The sequence below is a fragment of the Punctularia strigosozonata genome, assembly GCF_000264995.1.
Source record: "Punctularia strigosozonata HHB-11173 SS5 unplaced genomic scaffold PUNSTscaffold_1, whole genome shotgun sequence".
Classification (NCBI taxonomy): domain Eukaryota; kingdom Fungi; phylum Basidiomycota; class Agaricomycetes; order Corticiales; family Punctulariaceae; genus Punctularia; species Punctularia strigosozonata.
In genome coordinates this window covers 1,889,362-1,909,136 of record NW_006767433.1, presented here as the reverse complement: position 1 = coordinate 1,909,136, position 19,775 = coordinate 1,889,362, and the positions used below count along the sequence as shown (strand labels likewise).

General features: G+C 52.1%; 4 protein-coding genes across 4 annotated transcripts; 3 read left to right on the top strand and 1 right to left on the bottom strand.

Annotated features, from left to right (window-relative positions):
• Positions 1-359: 359 nt before the first annotated feature.
• PUNSTDRAFT_129422 (vacuolar protein sorting-associated protein vps13) lies at positions 360-12,123 on the bottom strand (the record flags this gene model as incomplete). Its single annotated transcript, XM_007378605.1, has 46 exons — positions 360-628; positions 682-772; positions 830-862; positions 910-965; positions 1,015-1,070; positions 1,121-1,194; positions 1,248-1,314; positions 1,379-1,460; positions 1,517-1,595; positions 1,650-1,974; positions 2,036-2,179; positions 2,231-2,363; positions 2,413-2,890; positions 2,944-3,132; positions 3,181-3,379; positions 3,427-3,740; positions 3,795-3,862; positions 3,919-3,945; positions 3,996-4,141; positions 4,202-4,322; positions 4,375-4,574; positions 4,626-4,779; positions 4,830-4,898; positions 4,950-5,235; positions 5,285-5,599; positions 5,657-5,685; positions 5,738-5,807; positions 5,858-5,974; positions 6,023-6,397; positions 6,449-7,306; positions 7,366-8,063; positions 8,120-8,508; positions 8,559-8,737; positions 8,787-9,251; positions 9,306-9,495; positions 9,550-10,439; positions 10,488-10,841; positions 10,889-10,954; positions 11,002-11,100; positions 11,156-11,236; positions 11,284-11,307; positions 11,368-11,486; positions 11,554-11,769; positions 11,820-11,897; positions 11,952-12,024; positions 12,082-12,123. The coding sequence occupies 46 exons, from the start codon at positions 12,121-12,123 to the stop codon at positions 360-362; spliced, it is 9,387 nt and encodes a 3,128-aa protein (XP_007378667.1).
• Positions 12,124-12,274: 151 nt separating this feature from the next.
• PUNSTDRAFT_41214 (uncharacterized protein) lies at positions 12,275-13,371 on the top strand (the record flags this gene model as incomplete). The annotated part of the gene is made up of 7 exons (XM_007378604.1): positions 12,275-12,307; positions 12,402-12,481; positions 12,696-12,806; positions 12,859-12,932; positions 12,984-13,069; positions 13,124-13,257; positions 13,317-13,371. 7 exons carry the CDS (start codon positions 12,275-12,277, stop codon positions 13,369-13,371), a joined length of 573 nt encoding a protein of 190 aa, XP_007378666.1.
• Positions 13,372-14,406: 1,035 nt separating this feature from the next.
• On the top strand, positions 14,407-16,330 carry PUNSTDRAFT_95043 (elongase of fatty acids ELO). The gene is made up of 8 exons (XM_007378603.1): positions 14,407-14,772; positions 14,824-14,914; positions 14,965-15,038; positions 15,091-15,136; positions 15,188-15,228; positions 15,276-15,345; positions 15,398-15,629; positions 15,681-16,330. The coding sequence occupies exons 1-8, from the start codon at positions 14,443-14,445 to the stop codon at positions 15,697-15,699; spliced, it is 903 nt and encodes a 300-aa protein (XP_007378665.1). The 5' UTR covers positions 14,407-14,442; the 3' UTR covers positions 15,700-16,330.
• Positions 16,331-16,489: 159 nt separating this feature from the next.
• PUNSTDRAFT_140219 (uncharacterized protein) lies at positions 16,490-19,673 on the top strand (the record flags this gene model as incomplete). The annotated part of the gene is made up of 11 exons (XM_007378602.1): positions 16,490-16,621; positions 16,675-16,756; positions 16,806-16,921; positions 16,975-17,087; positions 17,139-17,747; positions 17,793-17,835; positions 17,884-18,049; positions 18,109-18,364; positions 18,424-18,599; positions 18,652-19,117; positions 19,172-19,673. 11 exons carry the CDS (start codon positions 16,490-16,492, stop codon positions 19,671-19,673), a joined length of 2,661 nt encoding a protein of 886 aa, XP_007378664.1.
• Between the last annotated feature and the right edge of the window lie 102 nt (positions 19,674-19,775).

Below are 19,775 nucleotides of genomic sequence, written 5' to 3'. Positions count from 1 at the left end.
CGCGGATACCTCCCTCGGCGAGCTCCCGAGGTCTAAACCCGTCGTCTTTCGGAGAGAGCGTATCAACAGCGCTGCGACGGCGAAACCCTCCCAGCCCAGTCCCACCATGAGCGAGCATACGGTCATCACTTCTTCTGCGCACTGAGCGACGTCTATCTACTTCGTTGGTTGATCAATCTGCCCGGTATTTATTGCTATCTGCGACTATTCTGCATATATTCCGTTGATTATTAATTTGTTCCATTCAAATTTTGTCATTCTTTGTTCTCTCGCTTTCTCAAGATCCTACCTGGAATCATGTTACCAGTGTTACAGCGGCCAGAATACATCTAATATCGATACAGCAATGTCCGTTGACCTCATAACTCCATACGCCTGCGAACGTTGAAAGCTTTGACAACCGTGGCCACTTGAGAGAAGAACCACGCCCGCGACGACTTGTCCTGGATGAGGACAAACTTGTCGTGAACTTTGCCAGCCTTATGGGCGAACCGTATACCCGTGTCTTCGATAGTCACTCCTTGCACCGAGGTGAATGGTAATTCCCATTCAAGGCGTAGGCGCTTGGACCAGAAGGAGAGTACGCGCGTGGCGGTCAACAGTACCACGTTATCGCCTCCCGGTAAGTCTTACGCAAGGCAATATGAGACTGGGGCCAATGATGGGCTTGAAATTACTCACTGATATGTGCGACGTAGAGTTCCTGGCGGTATGCTCCGTTGTCTAGGTCTTTCATCCAGAATTGTCCTAGTGCTTCACGCTCAGAGTATGGCTGGAATACGCGTTAGACTACACTTCGATATCCAGGATGGTGTCGCAAGATACTTACGACGAGCACGCCGTCCGCAGGAACATGCCGAGGCTAAACAGGGTGAGATAGTGTTGGTGATAATAAATCAAACGACCTACAAGCCGCACACGATCCCTTGCTGGATTGTCGAAGACCGTCGTCGTGTTGCGGATACCTGGTTCCCTCGTTTAATGGGAAGAACACATGAAGGCCGAACGTCTCACCTTCTGTGACGTTGGAAGCGAGATCGAATACACCGACTACAGGCTTGGTCACGGCGCTATGAAATGGTATTAGGTATCCATTAACTTGTTCGAAACAGACACGTACCCCACGAGGCCTTTGCCGACGCCCTTGAAAAAGCCAAATGCCCCACCTGACTCCGCCCCTTCGATCGGTTTTAGCTGAGAGTCGGTCAGTTCGAAGTCGATCTATGAAGTGTCGGATCTTGGCTTACCACAACACCTTCCATGCCACTGGCAATACTCGTAGCAAACGCTTCAGCGCCGGCGGTTACGCCGTAACTTCAAGTCGTAACAATCGCCTAGTTAGACGTCGGAGATATCGAAAATGAGATTAGACTCTCACATGGCATGCCGAGGTTTGTTCCGCCTTTGCGTCATTCTTCTCCGCAGCTGATAGTCCGAGTCCAGCGTCGCAGCAGAGAGACCTTAACACATTGTTTGATCAGTCTATCATAAGCACATGTATCAATGCCATGCGTACCCTTGCCAAGGCTGCTCGTGAACTTGGTCATACTATCGGTCACCCCAAACACCGTTTTCTTCACAAAGCTTGCGGCACCCTATCGCCAATTTGTGGATTTAGCGGACGTACTCGCTAAATGCATATCACATACCTTCGCGATACCTATGCCAAGCTCCTTATTGCCATGCATGACGAGACCATTGATAGGCTCGTAGAATATATCCGCCACGCCGGAGCTAACGTTAGTGAATAGCCCGACAGGATTTCCTATGAAGTCCGCAGACCCCAAAATGCGATAAATCTGACGGAGGACCTCCTGACGGTAATGGTACACGATCCGCTCTTGCAAATCAGGCGCGGTGAGCCGCATGTCCTTGATAGCTAACGCATTCATCTCCAATGCGGCATCGTTGACGTTGCCCAGCGTCATCGTAAGAGCATTCAGAACTACGGCGAGAGGGTTCCGAGAACTCAGTCTGTTTTTGACTATGAGAACAAAGTTCGGGACCGGAAAATACGGCACCGTGAAAAACTTACTTCGCATCACCACTGAGTCGTCCAGTAACCATGAAGGATATAGACAATTTGATGGGCTGCAACTCGAGCACTTCGAAATAAAGGTCCTTGCCAGCCTTCGCATCAGTAGCCTCGACATCATCGTCGGAGTCGGAGATGAGTTTGCTGTGTGTACTCGTCAGTGCACGTTTTGTCTCCAAGCTCCACCTTGCATACTCTTGTTCTGCGTTGTCCCAGGCACCAGAGATTTGCGTCAGCTCGTAGACGGCGAACAAGAAGTCTTCATCGGCCTCGATGGTCAAAGCTTGCAGTAATATTGAACAATATTTGATGAAGAAAACTCCGTGTTCTGCAAGAACAATCAGTACAAGTTCATTGCATGCACTCGCTGAGCCAACCATCATCATTCAGCCAGATCAACGAGGCTTGCACGGTAGGCAACGCCGCTACGCCTGTGGACTCTTTGGATACAGGTGTCGGCTGAAGTACCACAGGGAAAATAGCGTCGTGGAGCTGGTTGTCGATCTGCAGGGTGCCACAAGCGAGGGTCATAGCCTGCGCAACATCGCTGGTGGTATACTCGAACTTCAGGGTATTGATGGAAAGATAAACCACTTCAACCATCTTTCTGTTCATAAGGGACAATCCAATCCCAGCGAAGTCGATATTGACGGCGAACGTCGGCGTGATGTCTTCGGTTACGGCCTCGAATGTTTCTTGGCCACTTGACATCGTGTCCGACCTCGCAAGCGATCCTGTACTTCTTCGGCGAGGCTTGTATAAGCTATGCTCGGCATCATAGTTGGTGATGCTCAGGATCTGCTGATGCCCGTCGGCCCTAACATCAAGTGAGACAGCTTTTGACGTTTGCCGATCCTAACATATGTTCAGCCTTGTCCGATGTCAATCGCGCAGTATTGAACACGCACATAAAACCTGAAGGGGACAAGGTCACCGATTTCCATGATATCCACAGCGCGGTGAGCATTGTTGATCGTCAGCATGATCTTCTTCTCTCGCGCAGCAGGGTAGTCCCATGCGTAATTCAACGAGGAATGTGGTCCGAGACTATACGCTTTGCTGAAGTTGGCCGGCTTGTCGGCTTCCATTCGCGAGTCCTGGCAAAAGACGTCAAATTGGCGTTGGTTTGCGAATGAACGGCATACTGTTTGATAGAATGACACGCTGTAATCGCTCCCGTTCTCAATTACAAATGGCCAGCCGTTGGTTTCTTCGTTGAATGACACATGAATGGAGGAACCACTAATTTTTACGTCCGCGCGGATGAGCTGCTCTCGCTCCTGGCCTGGTTTTTGAACGCGGAGGTGTACGGCCCCGATATCCTCGATGTTGAACGGCGCACACCTGCACGGTATTCAGATCAATGTAGAAGGAACGGCGGTTGAGCTCACCACACAGCATTGAGTCCAGGGAAGGCAAGAGTAAGGAGCTTATCGCGCGCTGCACGCATGAAATGCAATGGTACTCCCTCTCCCGGACCCAATTCCGAGAGATCACGGGGAGCACATCCATGCTCACGGAAGCTGATCCTTTCAGTGAGGTTATTCTTGAGGGTGAATCGAGGACGGAGCGTTATCACTTTCGTCAGCTTGTACTTCCCTAAGCCTTCGGTCCAAGAGAGACCAATGTGTATCTCATCCGATTTTTGTCTAGCCGATGCAATGACAAGCCCCGTATCGGCCGATGGAGCCTCGAAGCTCACGAGCTGAGTGTTGCAACGTTAGTCGGGAGTCAATCCAATCTTGTGTTATCGACTAACCTTGGACCACGTCGATTCTCCAACCCTGAAGGTGAAGTCATGACCTCGATCGCTGGAAGACGACAATACTATATAGCATCAGATGAGTATTATGTCAACGTGAACGGGGAATGGCTATGCTCACAGAATGGTGCCGAAGTACTCAAGACGTCTAAAACACAGGATTAATATGACGATATTCGTACAGACTGACGGATATACCTTGACTGGTTTCGCCCGCCACGTCCTGAGGTTGAGCGGCTCGCGATGACCGCGAGCGTACGGCGAAAGGTAACCCAGTGCGGTTGATGACGAGATATGGGCTATAGATCTGGACTTTGAACGCGCCGCCACCGTCGGATGGTCGTCTACGAGCTTGTCAGTCGGATCGAGGTAGAGGGGCCTTTACACATGATAAATGGGCTCACACATAATTGAGTCGCAGATCCAGCTTCCTATCTCGGGCGTCTCTCAACGTGAGGCGACTTTCAACATTGAAGTCGGAATGCCCGTCGGTGTTGATGATGGCAAAATCGCTCGGTTTGAATCCTGTTCAACATGGCGTAAGTGTCTAACCATCCCTTGAAGACAACGATTTTACCAGTGTCCTGGACAATGACGTTCAGGAGGACGAGGTGCCCCAGTTCAACGGAATGAACCGGCATCAAGCCTCCTTTCCGCAAGTAACTACGCCAGTTCTGATCCGTGTCCTTGTCATAGATCCGATACTCCAAATTGTACGGCAAGAGGTTCTCGAGTTCTATCGGCGCACGCAACCGTAATGCAAGCTTCGGATATTTCCTTGTATGTGTACGTAAGCGTCTCGGATTGCCGGGAGTGAAGTCAACTTACCTTGCGATAGGATCGTTAAGATCAGCTTGCACTGAAGCATGGAAACGGAAAGCGGCCTCGCGTTCGTCATGGTGAGAACACTTGATCGTGAAGCTTTTCTTAGCAATCAGGTCCTCCCACCTGATTGGCGGGGACAATTTGTAGCCGAAACCCTCTAAGCTGTTATATCAGTAAGATGATTGTCTAGTGGCTATTCCTGCTCACGGTCGGGTTGAAGTCTGATGCGGTTCTGTACAACAGCTTCGATGGGAAGGGCGTACGACTGTCCGGGAGCTTGCGGCCCGGTCAAAATGCGGACTCAAAGGCAGAACAAAGACAACACACCAATCTTCTCGAAGGAGTGTGTTGGATGTCCACTCTCGTCCACCATAGTCAACTCCAATGGGTACAATGTCTCGTTCTCAATCTTATAAGTGGATCGGAACGTGACGACCTTCACATTATCCTCGACCTTGACTTCGCAAAGCATCCGGTCCGTGTACTTCTCCATCTTCGGGAGCAACGCAAAGACATATTCCCCTTCGCGATCCACTGGAATGCTCCGCAACTTCTCCCAAGGCTTGCCGACGAACTGCAGCCCAATATGATTTTGGCCTGATGACGAGAAATGCTAGATGACAGTCGTCAGCCAACTACTGTGACCGCGCTACGGAACTAACCTCGCGCATAGTCTTCCAATCGTCAAAACGCCAATCGACGCTCTCTCCATTGCTGATCTTAGTTGCGCTGGTGTCCTTCGCATCCTGGCTTCCGTCGATGTCAGACCAGATATAGATGGAGGATCCTGTGAGATTGCGTATGTGGTACGGAGCATAGCTCCCACGGGCCTTCTGCAAGACAAATTCGCCTTCCTTAGTCCACGTGTTGAGCATACCTAGCCCCAGCTCGATCAAGGTCGTGCTGATATTCAGATCTAACCGCTCTCGTGCAGAGAGTGTCAAGTTTGTGCCGGAGCTTGGGCCTTCTCTAGCAACCTGCAAACCAGTAATTATCAGATATGAGGAAGGGGCGCGCTCGGCCACTTTCCGTACCGAAATTGTGAACGTCCATGGGTCAATCACTGGCATGAAGTCCTAGTGAGAAGGCGCTTCTGATGAAGATTCGGTACTCACTTGGTTCCCAGTGCGAGTTGGTCAAATTCCAGTATCCCAGGTGGGTTGCCAGAGTTGTGGTGGCTCTGAGCTGCTCGCCACACATTAGAGCAGACTCAGACTAGGGATCAAGTCGTGTACCTCTCCCGACCAGTCCTTGGCTCCGATGATGAACGGCTTGACCCTGAGATGGAGCATCGGCTGCTCGTGCAGGTCTCCGATGAGGACCAGGCGGAACCCGTCAAACGATGCCTTGAGCTATCGCCGATGTCAGGCCTGCCGAGTATCAATGGTACAGTGCCATACCTGCTCCCTTGTCATCAGAACCTGTGCTCGGCTGCCGACGCTTGGCTTGCGGTTCGCGCCTGACTGAGAAACTGTCCTGGCCGTCTGGCCTGAACGCGCCTGAGATTGCGGCTGAATTCGACCTTGAGCGGACTTGCCATATAAAGCAACGGCCTTATTGACAATATTTGTGATGAGTGTGATGTCACGATACGATGCTCTGAAGACGATGGGCTTAGAGGAGATCTCGATGCTAGTCATCTGCTGAGAAGACGACGTCCGGTTGTCCAAGGATATGGTCAAGTCTACGTCATCCAGGAATCGAACACTTTCGAGTGGCTTCCCCATACGCGTAAGGGACATCCCGAGACGTTCTACCGTCAATGCCATTATTCCCTGCACTATATGCGTCAGAAAACATGCAGTTGCTCAGCGCTGTCCACTCACCTGTTGAGACAGTAGAAGTTGTTGCACTGACAAGGCGATTGCTTGGCTATCCGCGACCGTGTCGTTCTCGAGTATACTGACCGACACGTCATGCATGTCAACCCGGAAGTCGAGTCCTGTGGCTGATGTCGGAGTGTTGGCGTGAACTTCCTCCCCCTCCTCTGCTTCAGATGTCTCGCCGACCGATTCTAAACCAGCCGTGAAGAAATCGAGAAGCGCGAACACGGGATCGATGGCGAATATGATGTGAGGGGCGTCGATGGTGACCACAGCAAGGGATGTGACCACAGCAAGGGATGTGCCCTGGTTGCCGCCAGAACTGGTATACAATACCATGAACTGATTTCGATCATGCTGAGCGGCGGGGATAATTTCGCGATACTTGAAATTGCCTGGACGAGTATCGCTCATGGTGAACGAGTGCAAGACAAGCTGTGCCTCCAAGGCACCGTTGTTCAGCATCTTCAGTCGTAAAGTGGTGCCATTCAACGCGAAGCGCGAGATTCCATGAGACTTGAGGGTGGTTTCACTGGTAGCGAACTCATCGTATAAATGGAGCTTGACAGTATTGAGACTGAGAACAAGGTCAACTGCTGGCCAAGTGCGAGCGTTCGCATCATCCGGCATTGGCCTCAGCTCCGGTTGCAGATCCGACGCTGGTGCGGAAGCTGCACTTGGCTTCTCGGCGGCTGGAGCTGGACTCGGTAAAAGCGGAGATTCGTCCGCTGCCCGAGTCGCTTGCGAACTGCCATCGGAGTCTGCGGCCAGCACCCGAGGGATAGCGTTCAATAAGGCCATCAACCATCGGTACTGCGTCTGGGTAAGGTGCAACTTCACGTCTGAAACCTTGACTACGATCTGAAATATCATTCAGTGTCCGCGTACAGGCGCTGGTCGGACCTCGGCGCTGTACTCACGTGGGAGTCTGGGTGCTCCAGCTCAACATTGCGGTCAATACCGTTGGTCTGAACGAGATCCGCGGTGACGTCGATGTCGTCGATCATCTTCAAGATAGACTCTGATTCATCACGATGCATGCGTGAAACTAGTTGTATGCCCCGCAAACTAGCAGCCAAGCGATTCTCCAGGCCCTCGTACTGATTCTTGGCGCCAATCTCGCCCAGCCTCAAGACTAATGTGTCTGGTGATTTAGCAGCATCGGCAGGGAAGACCACGATAGGCGACTTGATCGAGACGTCGAATTGCATTCGCTGAATCTCGGAAGCGCGTTGAACGGCAGCCTGTGCCGCCACGTCGTAGAGGTCCTTGAGATTTGCGAGTTTGACGAGGAACAGATATATGTCATGAAGGGGCTTCTCCAAGAAATGCACCTTGATAGAGGCTGCCTTGAACCACACTTGCGAGCTGATTCCGGGCTTGTCATCGAGGTCATTGGGATCGTAAGTCTGATACCTGAAGTCGGCGAAATTATCGCCCTCGATGGTCATGATCTCCTTGAACTCAGCTAAAGCTGTTTGTAGCTCAGAATCGTCACTCAGAGACATGCTGCCCAAACGTCCGGTGATGCCCATCGTCGGGCCACGCAACATGACCGAAACCTGGGCGGTTGACAGAGAAAGCGTGGCCAGTCTGACGGACTCATTGATGAGGATAACTAAATCCGACGTGTGAATGAAGACTTCGCAAACGTGAACCATATCGACAACGCACCTTGGACACTGGCAAGTGTAACGAGAACCCGAATCTTTTCCTGAGCAGCCGTCTGTACCTGCGTGTCCTCCTGTGGCACCAGGACATCCTCTTCTGGTGTGCCGCTGGGTGAAGGAGTATTCTGCCCCGATTTGGGAACGAAAGTAGTCATGATGAAGTCATACAGAGTCACCACCGGTTCCGGTGCTGCCCGGAAGATGAACGTCGAGATTTTGATATCAACGTTTTGATCGATGCCTTCATAAACGCTGCTGTACTCGGGTGATGCCTTTTGTACCCGGGTGTACTTCACACTCAGCAGTCCCTTTGCCTCTGATGTATCCGAGACCGCTGACGTGATGAATTTCATGGGAGGTTGCCCGGACTGCACTACGTCCATTGCCAGGGATCTTGATGATCGGTCAGTGAAATCTATAGCGGTAAGCATTGGTGAACTGACTGAAGATCGATGCCGACTTTGATGTCAAACTTCGCAACCGCTAGCGCGAGCACGAAATTTGTCAGATAAACCTCAGCAAGCTGATTCTCGCTTCCTTTGCCATCTGAGCGCGAGATGTTGACTCGCAATTCCTTGACTTGAAAGTTGAATTCAAATATCGATTGATGCAACTCGAGTACCTGTCCACCGGTCGGTAACGTTGTCTATATGTGATCACAAACATCTCACCTTGACGTCGGTTTCTTGCTGCACCTCAAAGAATTCATCCTGATCGTCGTCATCGTCGTCATCATCTCCTTCGGTATCGGTGTCAACGTTGTATTCCCTACCCGCTCCTCCAAAGAGACCCGTAGTTAGCGGAGCAAAGCCTCCCGAAACGTGCCTAGTAGGGAGTGTAGGACGCGTGGAACCCATAATCGGCGGAACATGTACGGGGGCTGAGGTGCCATTGTCGAAATTCGGGATAGCGACATCAATCAATCGCATCAATGTCTTATACTTGGTGTCCGAGAGGTTCACTTGCAGCGTCGGCAGCTTGCCAGCGACTTTGAAGCGAGCTAGGTTGACCGCTTTCGGTACAATGGAATTTTGGACCTGGAAGTCGATGTTGATGCGTTCCAGAAGATGGAGCGAGTCCCCGTCGCTAGAAGTGAGCGCTTTCCGGCACGAATCGAGGTCGTCTCCGAGCACAAACTGCGACCATCGTTCAGCGAACGCTCGCGCGAGGCTCGATCAGTCTAATCTTACCTGTGCGGCTTCGAGCTTGAATGAAAACTTGTCATACATCAAGGACTCGAGTCTTCGATAGTCATCGTCAGAATATTGTTGCTTGCGCTTCATCTGCACTTCTCGGATGGCCTTCTTGTCGGCCAGCTCGCTCTCTATCGCTATGTGTCCAGCGTCGATAACCAAATGCTTGCATCGATTCGTTGTGATGCTACAAATATTTTGATTAATGTATAAACCATATCGTAACGCGAATCCGACGTACTCCTCAGGGATGATGATTATCGGCGCATTCAAATCCATCTGCACGTCGATAGTCTTGTGGGTCTGAAGGGCGTACTCTAGTCCTGCCCGGGTATCTCTTCGAATGCCCTCGAGTGTCTGGCTCGCCACGTCAAGAAGAGCTTCTACAGATTCGAGTTGACTAGCGGGAGGCTTGAAGAACTGGTATATAGCCTCCACATATCCCTTATGATAAATGATCTCCATGTTCCGCATACGTACAGTCAGCGCAGTGTCCGCACGTTCGTCCAGAGGATTATTCTCGAACTTGAGGAAGAAGAATGGGTCTGTGTCGCTTTCGTTAGAGCTGAGCTCCTGGACATGGACAATCTGCGAGTAGAGTGTGTTCGTTGTAGTCCCGTCAAAAACGCGGAAACCTCCGAGGGAAACGGCTGTCTCCAAGTTCTCTGGTCGTTGTATGACGTCCGCTTGGAAAGCGTCAAAAACGATTGAAATGATATCGTTTGCATTCCCATGTGGATCTCGTCGTAACGTAAATGATCCTTTGCTCAGTTTGGCGTGGACACGAGCCTTAAGAGCATCACGAGGAGCTTCCAGGGAGTTTGCGACTTCGTCCTGCTCGTCCATGTTTAAGGCACTATAGAGCTCCTTGCGTTGCTGCTCGGTCATGGGACCGCCGAACAACGCGTCCTGTTCTTCAGCGGGCTTGTCAGGCTGAGATGATCCCCAAATCCAAGACGTCCAGCCTCCTGACGACGCTTGTTGTGTCGAAGGCTGCTGGGTCTTCTTTTCTTCTTCAAGCTTCCGGCGCGAAGCGATATCCTTCCGGAGCTGTGACCTCGCTATCGACCGATAGAAACGGATATCTTCATACGACAGCTTCTTCTCCAGATCATCGAATCGTTTAAGATCCTGCGCCCGAGGTTAAAGCATCGTCGCTAGCTGATATAACGACCTTACCATTCCAGCCAGCTGGCTGAGAAGCTTCTTCTTGAAAAGATCGACATATGCTATCCGATCATCCCTCCTCTCCGCGAAGTAGGCCCATGTCCACCGCCGGTGCCGATCGTGGATATCGGCAAGTATAGCTTTGCCGGCAAAGTCGAGCAGAGCTCGAGGCCGATTTTTCCGGAACTCCTCCTCGGACGGACGGTACTTTTTGTATTGATGTTGGCGAGCATAGAAGTGGAACATGTCCACCAACGAAATCGCGTCGCGGTACTGATCGTCATCCAAAGCGAGGCCAATCTCGTCGAAGAGGAGCTGCACATCGAACCGTGGAGTATCCTTGTCGAGCTTGTGGTTCATAACGATCTGCGCAAGAGTTAGATAGATTACCATCACTACAGGCCGTCACCTACTCGTCCTTCGCCGCTAATGGGCTTCACGATGAATTGGTGCTCTGGATGATTTTCGGTATTGGCGATCTGCTAAACTCAGTTTGCGTGGAGGTACGAGAGCAATGCATGCATACCGAGTCATAGAATCGCTTAACAAAACCTGCGTGGGGTAACCCTTCCAAGCTCTCGGCATCGGTATTGAAGTATAGAGCTAAAGATTCGAGTTTGCCGAGCTGTTATCTGCGGTTTAAGCACGGCTCTAAATCAGGCGGGAGCGAGGGGACAAACCTTGTGAATCTTCCCAGCGGTACTCTCAATGAAAGCGGGCTGCCATTGATCGTTCACAGATGCTGCGGAAAAGCCCGAAAGCTGAAGAGACATCAGCCAATGTGCCGCTGGTCGGGGCGATCACGCACAGTCAAACCAGCCGCGAAGGGGTGCTATGCATACATGTGAGTCAAAATGGGACCAGACAGTTCGTATAATGAGCTCTAACGCACTCCTGGTACGCTCATTTTGTCCTCGTAGCGGACGTGGATGTTCTTGACGGTCACTTGCAGATTGTTCACGATTTTCGCAATCAAGGAGGCAATAAGTCCTTGGGATTGCTGGGTTTCTCCTACGCGCATCGGTCAGCACAAGGGACGAATGCTTGAATATAGGGAAGGGGTATGTGTTCTACGCACCTTCAGGCGCCTCTGCCTGCCCGCGCATATGGAGCAGCTCCGCGTTCTGTATGCGTTCGGCTTTGGCCGCTTGCGCTCTTCGTTCATCCTCCTCCGGATCATCGCTGCTTTGCGGTGAGGGAACGACGAGAAGGTATACATCCTCGACAAAGACTTCCACGGGCTGATTGCCGAGGTTCATCCAATGCAGGGAAAGCGTGAACGTGCCCAGATGCCCTGGAAGAAGGTGAGTGGGGATCGCGCCTTCCCCGAAACGTATCGCGCACCCTCAATGACATCTACCGGGAGTCTGAACTTGTCTAGAGCGCCCTTCTTCAATCGTAAATTCCGGAGCGTCAGTTGACCTACGGAGCGCCGGGTCAGTCAGTCAGGATCGCTCGCCGTGAATCGGAACATACCTTGTCCTATGCCGTAGTTGACCTGGTTCATATCCAGGTTCTCGACATAAGGGGCGAGAATCCTGTTGAACAGCTGATGTTCCGAGTGTCACTGCATCGAAGGTGAATCTCGTACGCCAAGAACACTCACGACATTGAGGACTTCTTTCGCTGGTGAGGTCCACCAAACCATGGTTTCTGCAGCCTCCCACTCTTTGTACGGGCGCTCTTTGCAGTATCAATCGGTTCGATACGCGCGCCCGTGAGATCGTTTCGTTAAGACGCCGCGCGTCGTGCAGAGCGTTCAAAGGGGAAAGCGAGCGCCGAAGCATGCAGCAGAGGCTATGTTGATGACGTCTTCTGCGAGCCGCGAGCTTGTGTGTCTGGAGACGATTGTGATAACGACGAGATCTCGAGCGCTCGTGACCGCGGCCGATAGTTTATACTTAAAATAACAATCTTTCTGGCCAGGCCGGCGTCAATTGCGACCCACACCGGGGTCGGGCTGGAGCCCCAGATACGGTGCGCGGAGGCGTGGACCACGTCGAGACGTAAATCCATGCCAGTCGTCCACGGGCCCGGACATCCGTGCTTTCGCCGCGTGCCGGTTCCTTCCGCTTTGGCAACGCCTTAAGGGAGGCTGGTCATGGGGAAGAGTCGCCTTCCCCTACCGCTCTGTCCACGAGAACCTCCCTGCACATATCCAGCATGATGGCAACCCTCACAACTCCTCCTTCGCCTCTTTTTGAGTCCCGTTCCGTACAGGGTATACAGGAGGTCAGAATGGTCACACGACTACGCGACTCAGAGGATCTCATACCGAGGCAAACTCGTACAGCTCGGCAATCATAGCGACGCACTCGAGCTCTTTGCAAAGTACGTTGTTCGCGATTATATTTCGTTTCGGGGCTCATCCTGTAATTGCTAGACGTCTTCAGCAGTCTGGAGGCCCAGTGCGCTTTTATTGCGGACTCCCGACATGGTGTCCGGACTCTGATTGTGGTATGTATTGTCGTGCACACCATCCTGGACGCAGCGTTGACTCGCATGCAGATCTTGACCTGCACGACCTTCATGACCTGAAATCACGATTTCTGGTCTTCATCCACGGCTTGATTGAATCTCTGGCCGCAGCTGGGGTACGTCTCTTCTGCACGTACCGCTCTATGAGTTGGGTCTCATGATGGTTGCAGATCCCAGCGTCCTACCGTCTAGCACCTACCAGCTCGCCTCTCTGTGTTGTCTGTGCGCTTCCTCCCCACCTCGATGGTCCGCAGGCGAAACGGATGACTCTTCAGGCAGCCAAGGACGCCAAGCTCACTGGCAGGTCAGTGGTCTTCAACCTTCAGCCCTCGTGTTCATGTCCTGACCTCGACTCCATGACAGGGGCAAGGTGCTCTTGACCGAATTGGAGCACGGCTCTGCGCTCATCATCAGCTGATGTGCCAGCCGGTGGTATCATTTTGTCATCGTCATCTCGACATCTTTCTGGAAATACTTCTTTGCTCAGTTTCGTCGCTTCTCGCATTACCCGCAAATGTAACATACACTAGCATGGATTGTCCCGCATGGCTCTCGCAATTTCACCTGTGGATTCAATAAAAATCGTTGAAGACTGCTGTCTCACAAGATGCTAACATGCTGTGTTTTCGCCAGCGCTAAGCTCTATATATGTATACTTAATAATCAGAACCTGCCCGGATTCTCGCCGTGATCCATGGCTCGCGAATACTTAAGCCCGTTGGCCAATTGCGTTCGCTCCATTTCGAACGATCATTGTGACTATATTTAGACCCTCGCTCCTTCAAGGTGCGCACCTTCCTGCGCACAGCTGACCTACCCAAAAACTCATTCATACCGGTATGCATCGCAGCCTCAATCCCTTACAATGGTATCGAACCGCACATGTCAAGTATCTATCAAGGGACTTGGTCGGAACCGATCCGCGGGAAAGAGCGAAGGAAATGACTGAGACGTGCAAGAGACGCGACCACAGTTGAATACCTCGTCCTTCTGCCTGTTGAACGACCCGAAGCACTGTTCATGACATTAGAGTGGCGTGAATAAGTACAGAACGCATCGCAGAGCGTCGGCAAATGGGAAGTCGCTCGCAGGAAGTGCAGGGACTGGCTTGAACTGGCATCTATTCGATATCATTGAGAATGTTCCTCGAGCAAAACGTGCGAGTACTTATCAGACGCTCGGTCTAGTACGCTGCTACACGCCGTCATATCAAAGTGGTACTCATGACCTGTGCATCATGCAGAACATCATCTTATGCCGGGAGCGTTGCCGCTCAGTGCTCGTCGATGCTCCATAAGTTCTGGATTGCTGATGCTAGTCAGCGTTGTAAGCGGACTGGAACGGGAATGGTCTGACCCGAACACAACGCTCGTGATTGGCTGGGCCACGTGCCCGCGAGCGAATAAGAGCGAAAAGTCGGCTGGGGCGCAAATTCTTTCCTCGACGCGTCCCGCTGGCGTTTTGCCCCTGCTCGAACCCGCCCACCGCCATGGCCCCTCTCGCCGACTTTCTGGTCACTCACCTTCCTTTGCCCAACGTTCCGTATCACTATACGCACTATGTCGTTGGCAAAACCCCTCTCTCCACGACTCCCGAGGTCGTCGCGGGGCTCGTCGGTTACTTGGTCCTCGTCTTTGGCCTTCGTGAATACATGAAGGACAAGCAACCCTTGAAGCTCACCACTCTGTTCCAACTCCACAACGTGCTTCTCAGTAGTGGTAGCTTGCTCCTTCTCACCCTCATGATGGAGGAAATTGCACCCATTGCATGGAAACATGGAATCTTCTACGCAATGTGTCACCAAAGCTCATGGACAAGGGTGCGCTGCTAGTCCTAATATCGCGAAGCCGACCCTGACCTGATTCAACAGCGGATGGAGTTCTACTATATGATCAACTACTATTTCAAGTACTGGGAGCTTGCGGACACCGTTTTCCTCGCATTGAAGAAGAAACCTCTAGGTGAGAATCGCGTCTTTTCTGTGCTGCCATTCCAATTGACATGACTTCAGCCTTCTTGCACGTATTCCACCACTCTGCTACTGCGTTGCTGTGTTGGTCTCAACTTAATGGCAAGACTAGCGTGGTATGTGTGTTTCGATGTATTTCCGCGACCGGGTTCTGATTTCGTGGTTTAGTCTTGGGTCGTCATCACCCTCAACCTCGCTGTGCATGTATTAATGTGTATGCGTCTGGGTACTTCCGTCTATCTACATGAACTCAGGTCTTGTGCAGATTACTATTACTATGCCACCGCCGGAGGTGCCAAGATCTGGGTATGTTTGCCTGGCTGTGGTCCTACGCTCTGCTAATCGTTTTACAGTGGAAAAAGTACCTTACTTCCATGCAAATTACTCAGTTCGTAATCGACCTCTTCGTCGTCTACTTCGCGAGTACGTCGGACCCCTTGCCTTGTTTAGACCGTATTTTGAATCCCTCTTGAAGCGTACTCCTACTACGCCTCCACCCATTGGGCTTCGTTCGACCTGCCACGGCTCGGTAGCTGCGCGGGCACTGAGAACGCGGCGTTGTTCGGATGCGGACTTCTCACCTCTTACCTTTTCCTTTTCATCAACTTTTACATTCAAACGTACAAGAAGCCCGCCAGGGCGAAACCGCTCGTCAACGGCAACAGTACCGCCAATGGCGTGGCTAACGGCAATGGTGTGGTCAACGGGTATGTCCCAGTGCCAGTACAGGGTAGTCAAAGTCTAACGCGCACATACAGACACGCAAAGGGTCATTGAACAGGGCGAGGGTCATTGAACGTCGGGCATATAAGGCATTGGTCAACTAGAGCATCCGGACATATACCATACCATACTGGTCACATATCCAGCGCATCTGCACGCCTTTTCACTGTTCAGCACTTGCGTCCATACTGTTGTCTAATATTCATGATCATTGCAATGATGCAGGTAGTGTGGACCGTTCACAGTCGGATTGAACGGCGACACGTGAAGGAGCCCAAAACACCAACTCCCCAACTCCTGCTGCCGTCCGGGGAAGGGGCGGGGGCAGCGCGGGAGCTGGTATTTGTGCGACAAGCCCGACGATGTCGCGCCAGCATGATCTCCCATATACCATAAAAGAATAAAGTGTCCGCAGAAGCTCAGCGCTCCTTCTCCAGCGCGCAGGTAGGTAGGTAGGTAGATTGCCGACGTGGTCCCGGTAGCGGAACGGCCGGATGCTGCGCTGCCCGTACGCCAACAGAATATATCGGAGATTGGGATGGTTCGCACGGAAACAGGGTCTCGTCGGGCGACAATAGAACAACGGTATACCAAGATTCGGACGACGATAAAGACCGACAGGATTGCAACTGGATCCAGTTCTGGTGAGGATGTCGACGCGATGGGGAAGGATGGGGTCGCCGACCAGGCACTGAAATGAGATTTGATCGGACTGGCGGCCTCGGCGGCGGTCGTTCACATGGATCTTCATATCAGCCTGTAGCTACTTACATAGCATGGTTGTGAGCACTTCTGACTCCTATGAGGCTGTAGCACAACGCGTTGTTGCCTTTCGTTCATCCCCATGTATCATATCGAATCCAATCCTTCTTCACCGCGCCGCGCGACCAGCTCCGGGTTGACAGAGGGGCGCGAACTGTTTGTTTCCGTTGAAGTATACGTACCGAATAAAGGGGCGGGTAGTAGCTCGCGAAGAGTGAGCACCACCACACTCCGTACCTGACCCCCGTCTAACCACGACGCGGCCAGGCTCTGGGGCAGAAGAAGAAATCGGACGGCAAACTCGACTTCTTACGACCGCTCGCTGAGGAAGGACAGCGCAAGCTTAAAGGTCAGCATATCGGCGACCAATGGAATATGCGCTCACGAATGATGGCTAGAGAAGTCCAGTTGGCTCAACCTCACCCGGAACTCGACCGTTGCCGGCCAATGGCGCCCGGCAACATGTAAACTCTCGGAAGAGGGGGACAGTTGCGTATTGCGCGTATATCTCGAGGTACGGTCACGTTCATAAAGCCCGAATATATTCATGCGCTGGACTGCTCATAGGAGACAACTCTTTGCCATACAATCCAAATACATCTCCTGAATCACACCGATATTCGACATGCCGATAAGTCACTGTTTTGTCGAAGGAGTTGTTTAGGCATCCACTGTGTCCCGTATGTATTTCCTCCGCCGTTTCGCTGCAAAACCTCATGCAAAAAATGCAGAGGTCAGCGATGGTCGTCTGCTGGAGCCGACGCTCCGGTGTATCTCTATTTTGCCGATACGGATACACTCGATATCTGGACTGCGCTGCTGCGATCGTATGCGATGCCAGAGATTTATGGCCGTCCATTTTCTGCGGAGGGCGGGCTATACCGGATGTGGCGTGAAGCCAAACTTACCGTCATCCAGGGGCGCAAGTTGGGCGTCATGTCTTCCGGCTTTGGTGCAAGCAAGGGCGGATCGAGCTCGGGCCCATCTTCTGACATTTCGCCGGAGTCTCCTCCACTCCATGGCGTCGACATGGATGTCTTCTGCGAGATATACATCAACGACACACTAGGAGGACGCACTACCGTCCAGAACGCCGTCGATGGACTGCATTACAAGGAAACATTCTCGTTTTCGGACATGCCCCCGTTCGACAACCTCACGATCGTTGTTTTTCGTGAAAGGCGGTTATCAAAGCCGGTCGAGGTCGGAACTGTGGATATCGTTCTCGCCAACTTCCGACGTGGAGATAGGATCGATGGATGGTGGCCTTTGTTGCGGGGAGAACCCGGCTCGACACAAGCTCAAGTTGGCGAACTGCAACTCTCAGTGCAGGTCGATGAGTCAGTCCCTGAGCTCCCTCCGTTATCAAGCTGACTTTGCCGCAGAGAGATCATACTTCCTTATAGCGCTTACACTGAACTGCACGATGTAAGGGTGCATTCCTGGACGGGTGGAGACAGTCTAACAGATGTTCAGGAACTCAATTCACGCAATTGTTTGGATTGGATAGCGGATCTGAGAGCGCATCAACAACACAATAACCTATGTCGGGCCATGATAGCCCTGGCAAGATCGCGGGACGTGTTGATAGATCAGATCATGGAGATGGCCTCTCGGGAGGTGGAGGACATCACATTAGCTTGTAATCATCCCTTTTTTATCACTACTGTTGTGTACGAACCTAACTTCGTGATCCTTCAGCCCAGAATACTCTCTTCAGGGCGAGCACCGCTCTTTCGAAGACTATGGAACTGATAATGCTTGACACTGGTCACTCCTTCTTGGAGGCCAGTGTGGGTAAGACTATCCGTCGCCTATGCTCCGAGAAAGTGGCTTTAGATATGGATGAAGGGCAAACAAAAACTGCTAAAGAAATGGAACGGTCCTCCGATGCGCTCGCCGATTGGTGTCAGGAACTCTGGGATCAGATATATAGGAACAGAACAGGGTGCCCTCAGTGCGTGAATCCGTGAATGAACAAGCTATTCGTAACTCATATACTCTATTTCCTGCCAGTGAGCTGCGCCGTGTGTTTGAACACATCCGATTGCGGGTCGGACAACGCGTCCAGGCGCAGCCAGGCATAGACGGATATCCAACTAACGACGCCTTACACGCCGTAAGCGCGTTCTGCTTCCTGCGTTTCATCGTCCCTGCCATTCTTAACCCCCATCTCTTTGGTCTGATCCCTGGTGAGTACATTGTATACATTGCCGCGCCTCATAACATCAAAGCCTTGTCAAGGACTTCCTGAGTTGGCTGTGCGGAGAAGTTTGACACACATCGCCAAATATATCCAAACGCTAGCCAACCTCAAGATGTCGTTTTCGAGGAACGACAGAATGCCTCGTGTCAAGACATTCATCAGCGAAAGCCTCCCCCAGATGAAGGATTACATTCTATACATCTCGACACCAGTGCTCGAGCAACGCAAGCCGTCGATTATCCCAGGTACTGCTAGCGCTGTCCACGGGCGTACGCACGCTCTTCACGTTCTCCGCGAGCGCCGTCAATCTTTACCGATGCTTGCACGCGAGGCAATCTCACACCCCACTTTGTTCCTTGATGTGCCCAAGCACCTAGCCGTTGTCAGTTCGGCGGTGATCAGACAAACGCAAACAACCGCCTCGACCATCGACAGCAGATCGAGGCATGAGCCCGTGATTGCGCTTCGCGCTCGTTGTTTCAAGGTTGAGGAACGCGCCCTGAGGTAAGACATGCATGCACGTTCATCTTGCGCTATGATAACGACTCTCCATCACAGACAAGTCAACAAGCTCGCAAATCTATCGAGGCGATCGCCAGGAAACGTCTCTATTCTTACCTTGCCCAATCCTGGTTACCCTTCGCATCCCCCACGGCAGAAGGCGCCATCTTCCGCCGCCCGAGACGCGACCACGCGCGGCAGCCCTCGTTCGCGCAAGCTGTCTCGCCCATCTACAGCACCATCTGCCAGTGGAAGTGAACTCTCATTACCTCGGGACAACGGTTTGCAGCTTCCGGGATCCTCACTCATTTCGCAACGACGGGACTCAGAACCAAAGACGGCCATCAGTTCTGGACCTGACACCACCGACGCGCTCGTTCCGCCGAGGGCTGCTTTCGTGAGGACTTCGCACCAGAAAGCGGCATCGACCGAGTCGGCCTTGAAATGCGTGGAATCCGCAGACGAAGGATTGTCCTCTCATATAAGCAATTCGTTAGTGCCTGATGATGCCAATCGAAAGAAGAAGAATCTTTTCCGCGGAATATTGTCGCGGCGGTGATGGATGTAAACAACCGTAAGACCAGTAACCGTATTCTACTATGCATATGACGAAGCTAGGCTAAAACACATCACAAATAAGAGGCCATCACCTACATAGCCA

What these genes read in the sequence shown, in the direction of transcription:
- PUNSTDRAFT_95043 (XM_007378603.1), top strand. Translation starts at nt 14,443, where the DNA reads ATGGCCCCTCTCGCCGACTTTCTGGTCACTCACCTTCCTTTGCCCAAC. An exon ending in CCGGAGGTGCCAAGATCTGG is followed by an intron (nt 15,229 to 15,275) that starts GTATGTTTGCCT and finishes ATCGTTTTACAG; the next exon opens with TGGAAAAAGTACCTTACTTC. An exon ending in CTTCGTCGTCTACTTCGCGA is followed by an intron (nt 15,346 to 15,397) that starts GTACGTCGGACC and finishes TCCCTCTTGAAG; the next exon opens with CGTACTCCTACTACGCCTCC.